The sequence below is a fragment of the Odontomachus brunneus genome, unplaced genomic scaffold, assembly GCF_010583005.1.
Source record: "Odontomachus brunneus isolate Ranch 3 - 2012 unplaced genomic scaffold, Obru_v1 Obru_scaffold_278, whole genome shotgun sequence".
Classification (NCBI taxonomy): domain Eukaryota; kingdom Metazoa; phylum Arthropoda; class Insecta; order Hymenoptera; family Formicidae; genus Odontomachus; species Odontomachus brunneus.
This window is the reverse complement of record NW_022639728.1, coordinates 122,545-130,546: the sequence shown is the minus strand read 5'-3', so window position 1 is coordinate 130,546 and position 8,002 is coordinate 122,545. Positions and strand designations below refer to the sequence as shown.

The 8,002-nt window shown below is 35.6% G+C and overlaps 2 protein-coding genes and 2 pseudogenes across 2 annotated transcripts; 2 read left to right on the top strand and 2 right to left on the bottom strand.

Moving 5' to 3' along the window:
* Positions 1 to 531: 531 nt before the first annotated feature.
* LOC116853123 (general transcription factor IIE subunit 2-like) lies at positions 532 to 1,778 on the top strand. The gene is made up of 3 exons (XM_032834000.1): positions 532 to 694; positions 767 to 976; positions 1,056 to 1,778. The coding sequence occupies exons 1-3, from the start codon at positions 533 to 535 to the stop codon at positions 1,368 to 1,370; spliced, it is 687 nt and encodes a 228-aa protein (XP_032689891.1). The 5' UTR covers position 532; the 3' UTR covers positions 1,371 to 1,778.
* A 133-nt stretch (positions 1,779 to 1,911) lies between these two features.
* Positions 1,912 to 2,998, bottom strand: LOC116853119 (annotated as a pseudogene).
* A 792-nt stretch (positions 2,999 to 3,790) lies between these two features.
* On the top strand, positions 3,791 to 4,463 carry LOC116853118 (annotated as a pseudogene).
* A 710-nt stretch (positions 4,464 to 5,173) lies between these two features.
* On the bottom strand, positions 5,174 to 6,023 carry LOC116853117 (general transcription factor IIE subunit 2-like). The gene is made up of 3 exons (XM_032833996.1): positions 5,961 to 6,023; positions 5,586 to 5,795; positions 5,174 to 5,506 (listed from the first exon to the last, which is right to left on the bottom strand). The coding sequence occupies exons 1-3, from the start codon at positions 6,021 to 6,023 to the stop codon at positions 5,192 to 5,194; spliced, it is 588 nt and encodes a 195-aa protein (XP_032689887.1). The 3' UTR covers positions 5,174 to 5,191.
* Between the last annotated feature and the right edge of the window lie 1,979 nt (positions 6,024 to 8,002).

Here is an 8,002-nt window from a genome sequence, read left to right as displayed (position 1 = left end):
TTATTACAATTACACCGATGCTGTTGATACAATAGCATTTGATTTTTCGTGTATATTTCTATCGAGACTGATATATCATACAGTCATATATCGTACATGCACATACACGTACAAATAAATTTATGACAGTGAGTACAGAGGAAGAAGATTATGTGCGTGTCGAATGGGATATAAGTCCGTGCGCGATGGTCGATGTACTCAATCACGCAATTATGTGCTTAGCACAGACACGAACCGCCAGAAAATGGATGTAGAATGGACACGCACCAAATTAAAATGGATGTCAGGAACGTAGTTCCCAGTCAAAAATGGATGCAGATGGCGCTCCCAACTGGGCCGAGAATCGGTGTCGGCCAAAGCATATGGCATGGCCGCTCTCAGGCTTCTCTCTGTTTACAGCTTTTACGGAAAGGCGACAATTTTATTGGTTACACGTTTCTCGGATCGAGATCTCGAGCCGATTTCTAGCATCGTGGACACAAGCCTTAAAGCTCGTAAGGCCGACGGTCTTTTCTAGTATTTCGTCGGTGACATGGCCAACTATAAGACCATGGCTGGTAGCGCACAATATAAATTTGGTGTATTAGCAAAGATAGTAAAACACATGAAAGCGAGGCATCAGGATGGAGATGATCATGCCTTAACTCTGGAAGAAATTTTAGACGAAACAAATCAGTTAGGTGTTGGATTAAAAGTATGTATCGATTTATCTGTTAAGCTTTTATCAATTAAAGCAAGTCATTCAATTCTCTTTATATATTTTTAGATCAAACAATGGCTTCAGACCGAAGCTTTGGTAAAGAATCCTAAGATTGAGGTAACCTCTGACGGCAGATTTGTCTTTAAAGCTATGTATAAGATAAAGGATAAGAAATCCTTACTGAGACTTTTAAAACAGCATGATCTAAAAGGTCTTGGAGGTATTTTGTTGGAAGATATACAAGAAAGTTTACCGCACTGTGAGAAACACTTGAAAGTAAATAAAAGAATTCTCTAGAATTTTAACTTTGGCAATAATTTATGTGAGAAACACTAATGTTAATTATACATTTTAGAATCTACAAAATGAAATATTATTTATTACACGACCACTTGATAAAAAGAAGATTGTTTTTTACAATGACAAGACCACACAATTTCCTGTAGACAAGGGGTTCCAAAAGTTATGGAGAGCTGTTGCAGTAGATGCTATGGATGATCAAAAAATAGACAAATATTTGGAGAAACAAGGAATCAGATCCATGCAAGATCACAGACTGAAGAAACCAGCACCGCTCAAAAGGAAGAAACCTGTCAATAGGTGGAAACAATTTAAGAAACCTAGAGACAATGAACATTTGGCTGATGTTTTAGAGACATATGATAATTAAGTAAGATATTAAAATAGTAAGCTATATTAATGATATAAGGGAGAGTATGTAAATATAGTCATGATTTATTTAGTACTATATCATGGAATAATTAGCTGATAACTTGTTTTTTCCTAATTTAATAAATAACTAAAATTTGGTGGCATAATTAATTGTCACGATATCTCATTGTAAGTACAAAATAAATATAGAATAATTATAGTATAACACTTAGGCGTAAACTATTCATATATAACTCACGCTCCCAGTCAGCCTTTTGGATTGAAAAGATTGCACAACACTTGTTTTCTCTGGGAATGTGATAAATGTAGGAAAGTTAGAATCAGAGTTGGCCATTTTGTATTGTACTTCTTTCTGAATTTGTTTAGTATATATCTCCGAATCTTAACTTTAATAAAAATTTATGTAATCCGCGTATTGGGAAAAGATTATACAATAAAAATTTGTATATTTTATACTAATTGATATAAATCTCATTACTGTACAAATTTATATTTTCTTTGATGTTTGTAGCTTTTTGCCTTCATTGATCAGACAGATATAAATTGTCCTGGATGGTGTGAATCGTACGAATTATAACTATCCAAATTGTCCTAATCATTTTCTTAAAGATACAGTATTATCGTTCTCATAGATTTTTAAGATGCACTTTTTTATGATATTCGAGCGAATAGCGACGTCTACTCCTTCGGCAGAGTCGCTTACCCTCGCGAATAAACACGCGTCCTATTGCTGCTGAGCATTCTGTCTAACAAAGATGATTTGTTTCTTTTTCTGCCCGCGAGTACTTCTCTGCATAATTCGTGGAAGGATTTCGCGACCTAGGCTACCTGCAACAATCGAAGCTGTTTAAAAACGGCTAGTAATCCGCGCAATTGAGCGAAATTGCAATTACCTCCTGCTCGGCAGTAGTTATTTCGCTGAACTAACATTCGAAATCTTTAGCCAATATCTTCTTTCCTTCTTCGCCACTGACTTGACGTAAATGGACCGTATCAGCTTTGTTTCCAACAAGAGCGAGTGGCATCGCGGCTCCGGGATCGGCTACTGCGAGGGCTTTCTTCGCCTTCCTCACGAAATTAAAGGATCCCCCGTCTGTTATCGAATAAACAAACAGCAAATCGTCCACCTATTGTAAAGTTTCCATCGACGATAATTCATCTTCGCTCTGAAAATTGAAGACGTTATACATACATGACCAATTGATACCAATTTGATACGATAGATCTTTCGTTTGAAATTTTACCTTCGGGCACGTATCTAATAGCGAATTCGGTAGCTTGCACTAGTGCGCACTGAGTGCGCATTAAGGCTTGTTTACAGTACATTCTTATATTTAAGATCGTGTCTTAAATACATATTTAAGAACATTTTAGCTAATAAAATGATTCGTACGGATGTTATACATATCATATTATGGTTAAAAATATTTGAGAATTTATTTGAGAATTATTTAAGACAATCTTTAAATATAATAACATACTATGAACAAGCCTTAGTGCGCACTCAGTGCGCACTAGTGCAAGCAACCGAATTCGCTATAAAATCTCGAAAAAAATAGATTCTCCGTCAACTAGTATCTCATGCTTGTATCTAGTTTCTGAAAGATAAAAAGAGATTTTCTCCATTTATGTAAATGTAGGGACAATTATTCGTGAAATATATATAAAGATCCTTAGTTTAATTCTCTTTTATCGATAAAAATGTCTCCATAAAAGTGGCTTATAAATTTTGCAATTAGCTATAAGTTACATTTAGAGACATTTTTGTCTCTCCTGCAATAGGTGGTCGGCGGCAGCGTCCCAATTGACCACGGTACGATTGGACACAACCAACCGATGAAATTATCTAGTGAATTACTAGGTCGAACCAATCATTACAATATGTGTCCAATCGTATCGTGGTCAATTGAGTCCCACCCGTGGTCGGCTGGCTGTTGATTTATTCGATAACAGACAGGGGATCCTTTAATTTCGTGAGGAAGGCGAAGGATGTCCTCGTGGTAGCCGATTCCGGAACGGCGATGCCACTCGCTCTTGTTGGAAACAAAGCTGATATGGTCCATAAGTATTTTTAGAGACATTTTTGTCGGTAAAAGAAAATTGAAAATAAGGATTAAAAAAAATATTGAATTTGCAGATTCAATAAGAGCGAGTGGCATCGTGGCTCCGGAATCGGCTACCGCGAGGACATCCTTCGCCTTCCTTACGAAATTAAAGGATCCCCTGTCTGTTATCGAATAAACTAACAGCAAGCCGACCACCTATTGCAGGAGAGACAAAAATGTCTCTAAAAGTGACTTATAGCTAATTGCAAAATTTATAAGCTACTTTTATGAAGACATTTTTATCGATAAAAGAGAATTAAAAATAAGGACCTTTATATACATTTCACGAATAATTGTGACTACATTTACATAAATGGAGAAAATCTTTTATCTTTCAGAAACTAGATACAAGCATGAGGTACTAGTTGACGGAGAACCTATTCTTTTCGAGATTTTAGATACATGTCCGAAGGTAAAATTTCAAACAAAAGATCTATCCTATCAAATTGATATCAATTGATCATGTATGTATAACGTCTTGAACAATTTTCAGAGCGAAGATGAATTACCAACGATGGAAACTTTGCAATAGGTGGACGGATGGCTGTTTGTTTATTCGATAACAGACAGGGGATCCTATAATTTTGTGAGGATGGCGAAAAAAGCCCTTGCAGTAGCCGATCCCGGAGCCGCGATGCCACTCGCTCTTGTTGGAAACAAAGCTGATATGTTCCATTAACGGCAAGTCAATGCCGAAAAAGGAGAGATCTTGGCTAATGATTTCGAATGTTGGTTCAGCGAAATAACTGCTGCCAAGCAGGAGGTAATTGTAATTCCGCTCAAGTGCGCGGCGAATTGCTAGCCGTTTTTAAACAGCTTTGATTGTTGCAGGTTGCCTAGATCGCGAAATCCTTCCACGAATTATGCAGAGAAGTACTCGCGGCCAAAAAAAGAAACAAATAATCTTTGTTAGACAGAATGATCAGCAGCAACAAGACACGTGTTTATTCGCGAGGGAATGCGACCCTGCTCTACCGAAGGAGTAGACGTCGCTTTTCGCTCGAATATCATAAAAAAGTGCATCTTAAGAATCTATGAGAACGATAATACTGTATCTTTAAGAAAATGATTAGGACAATTTGAATAATTATAATTCGTATAATTCACACCATCCAGGACAATTTATATCCGTCTGATCAATGAAGACAAAAAGCTACAAATATCAAAGAAAATATAAATTTGTACAGTAATGAGATTTATATCAATTAGTATAAAATATACAAATTTTTATTGTATAATCTTTTCCCAATACGCGGATTACATAAATTTTTATTAAAGTTAAGATTCGGAGATATATACTAAACAAATTCAGAAAGAAGTACAATACAAAATGGCCAACTCTGATTCTAACTTTCCTACATTTATCACATTCCCAGAGAAAACAAGTGTTGTGTAATCTTTTCAATCCAAAAGGCTGACTGTGAGCGTGAGTTATATATGAATAGTTTACGCCTGTGTTATACTATTATTCTATATTGTTATTAATTATTCTATATTTATTTTGTACTTACAATGAGATATTGTTACAATGAATTATGCCACCAAATTTTACTTATTTATTAAATTAGGAAAAAACAAGTTATCAGCTAATTATTCCATGATATAGTAAATCATAACTGTATTATAAATAAATCATGTATCATAAATAAATCATGACTGTATTTACATACTCTCCCTTATATCATTAATATAGCTTTCTATTTTAATATTTTACTTAATTATCATGTGTCTCTAAAACACCAGTCAAATGTTCATTATCTCTAGGTTTCTTAAATTGTTTCCACCTATTGACAGGTTTCTTCCTTTTGAACAGTGCTGGTTTCTTCAGTCTGTGATCTTGCATGGATCTGATTCCTTGTTTCTCAAGATATTGGTCTATTTTCTGATCATCCATAGCATCTACTGTAACAGCTTTCCATAACTTTTGGAACTCCTTGTCTATAGGAAATTGTGCTGTCTTGTCATTGTAAAAAACAATCTTCTTTTTATCAAGTGGCCGTGTAATAAATAATATTTCATTTTGTAGATTCTAAAATGTATAATTAACATTAGTGTTTCTCACATAAATTATTGCCAAAGTTAAAATTCTAGAGAATTCTTTTATTTACTTTTAAGTATTTCTCATAGTGCGGTAAGCTTTCCTGTATATCTTCCAACAAAATACCCCCAAGACTTTTTAGATCATGCTGTTTTAGAAGTCTCAGTAAGGATTTCTTATCCTTTATCTTATACATAGCTTTAAAGACAAATCTGCCGTCAGAGGTTACCTCAATCTTAGGATTCTTTACCAAAGCTTCGGTCTGAAGCCATTGTTTGACCTAAAAATATATAAAGGAAATTGAATGACTTATTTTAATTGATAAGAACAGGTAAATCAATACCTGCTTTTAATCCAACACCTAATTGATTTGTTTCGTCTAAAATTTCTTTCAGAGTTAAGGCATGATCATCTCCATCCTGTGCCTCGCTTTCATGTGTTTTACTATCTTTGCCAATACATCAAATTTATATTGTGCGCTACCAGCCATAGTTTTATAGTTGGCCATGTCACCGACGAAATACTAGAAAAGACCGTCGACTTTACGGGCTTTAAGACTTGTGTCCACGATGCTTGAAATCGGCTCGAGATCTCGATCCGAGAAACGTGTAACCAATAAAATTGTCGCCATTCCGTAAAAGCTGTAAATGGATTGGTTGCTTTTTTCTCGGATCTAGAAGTTTGTTCGCGCGCATGCCCCAACGTGCTTCTACTCGCTCCAACATACTCTGATTGTCTCATGTCAATACGCGGACCAATCAGAGTACGTTGGAGCGAATAGGAGCACGTTGGGGCATGCGACACGAATAAACCTTAGATCTCGAATCAATTTTTAACATCGTGGGTACAAGCCCTTAGCGACACGTAGAAATCTCACCATAGCCTAGCACCCTCTCAGTCCAGCGTAGCCGGAATATGAAACATATTAGGTTTGTTCGAGTTGCTTGTACTATTCACATTTTTAAGGGTCTTAAGGCCTTCACATACAATTTGACATAACAATGAGTGCTTTCCAATTGCAATATCCCTAGACACTTTCATGCACACGGCGACACAAGTTCCAATTGTAATCGTCGACACAACATTACACATCCGTACTCAGCTCGAGGGGTGGGATCCGATTGACCACGATACGATTGGACACAGATTGTAATGATTGGTTCGACCTAGTAATTCACTAGATAATTCTTCGCATCGGTTAGTTGTGTCCAATCGTACCGTGGTGAATTGGGACGCTCTCAGCTCAAGGGCTACTAGTCGGTTATGTAAACTAGTGTTTTTTAATGACAATTAAAGTTAATAAGCGTAGCGGCTTGAAAAAAAACTGGGTGCTTTCCAATTGCTTAATACATCTTGGCATACTCGTACATAAAACCAGTTTATAGGTTACATATTATCTAAAATATCTTGTAAGATAATATGCAACCAATAAACTGGTTTTGTGTAACGGAGTTTACGCAATTGGAAAGCACTCACTGGCATTTGCGACGTGAAGTAGATAATATTTTTTTTAATATTTAGATTTTATTATTCATTATTAAAAAATACCAAAATATAAGCACAGTTGAAAAATAATCCTAACCCTACCCAACATACTTATACACTTTGTTTCAATTGAATCCTGCACAACATTACACTTTGTGCATCTCTGTGTATATATGTGTCAAGATGTGTTAAGCAATTCGAAAGCACCCAATTGGTGTTTTCCAGTTGCGTACACTCTGTTACACAAAACCAGCTTATTGGTTGCATATTATCTTACAAGATATTTTAGATAATAAACTAATAAACTGGTTTTGTGTACGTGTGTGTCGAGATGTGTTAAGCAATTGGAAAGCTCCCAGTAATATTCGTATATACTTAACCGAAAAAGAACTCCCGTTGGAAAATTATTTTAAGTCGTTTGTATTTCGTATGAAGAGTTTTGAAGTGCAATTGAAAAGATTTGTGTCATTCTATTATTTGTAATTAATTGTTCTTTTTTGGACTATATATTTAGCCGGAAATAATGACCGGAGGTAAATTAAACAAATGTTCGGTATGTTATCGTTTGTATTTCGTATGAAGAGTTATGAAGTATCATTAAAAAGGTTTGTGAATCATCCAGATAATTTTAATTAAATATTAAAAAATTATATATAAGGTGTAGTAAAAAGAAATCCATTATTTTTGCATGAAATTGAAGGCTTTATTTAGCATAGTTAGAATGATCCGATTTAGGTCAAATATGCACCATTTTGTTCGATAACTTGTTGCTATTTTGAAGATAATTCTATTATGCCTCTCTCATAGAAACCCTATTGGCAAAAAACTGGGACAGTCGATTTTCACAAGCTTCTTTTGAGGCGAATTTTTCACCAGCAAAATCATTCGCCAGAGACAGGAACAGATGGTAATCACTTGATGCCAGGTCCGGACTATAAGGTGGATGCATAAGAACCTCCCAACCAAGCTCCCGGAGCTTCTGGCGAGTCACTATCGATGTGT

What these genes read in the sequence shown, in the direction of transcription:
- LOC116853123 (XM_032834000.1), top strand. Translation starts at nt 533, where the DNA reads ATGGCCAACTATAAGACCATGGCTGGTAGCGCACAATATAAATTTGGT. An exon ending in AGTTAGGTGTTGGATTAAAA is followed by an intron (nt 695 to 766) that starts GTATGTATCGAT and finishes ATATATTTTTAG; the next exon opens with ATCAAACAATGGCTTCAGAC. An exon ending in ACTGTGAGAAACACTTGAAA is followed by an intron (nt 977 to 1,055) that starts GTAAATAAAAGA and finishes TATACATTTTAG; the next exon opens with AATCTACAAAATGAAATATT.
- LOC116853117 (XM_032833996.1), bottom strand. Translation starts at nt 6,023, where the DNA reads ATGGCCAACTATAAAACTATGGCTGGTAGCGCACAATATAAATTTGAT. An exon ending in TTGATGTATTGGCAAAGATA is followed by an intron (nt 5,796 to 5,960) that starts GTAAAACACATG and finishes ATATATTTTTAG; the next exon opens with GTCAAACAATGGCTTCAGAC. An exon ending in ACTATGAGAAATACTTAAAA is followed by an intron (nt 5,507 to 5,585) that starts GTAAATAAAAGA and finishes TATACATTTTAG; the next exon opens with AATCTACAAAATGAAATATT.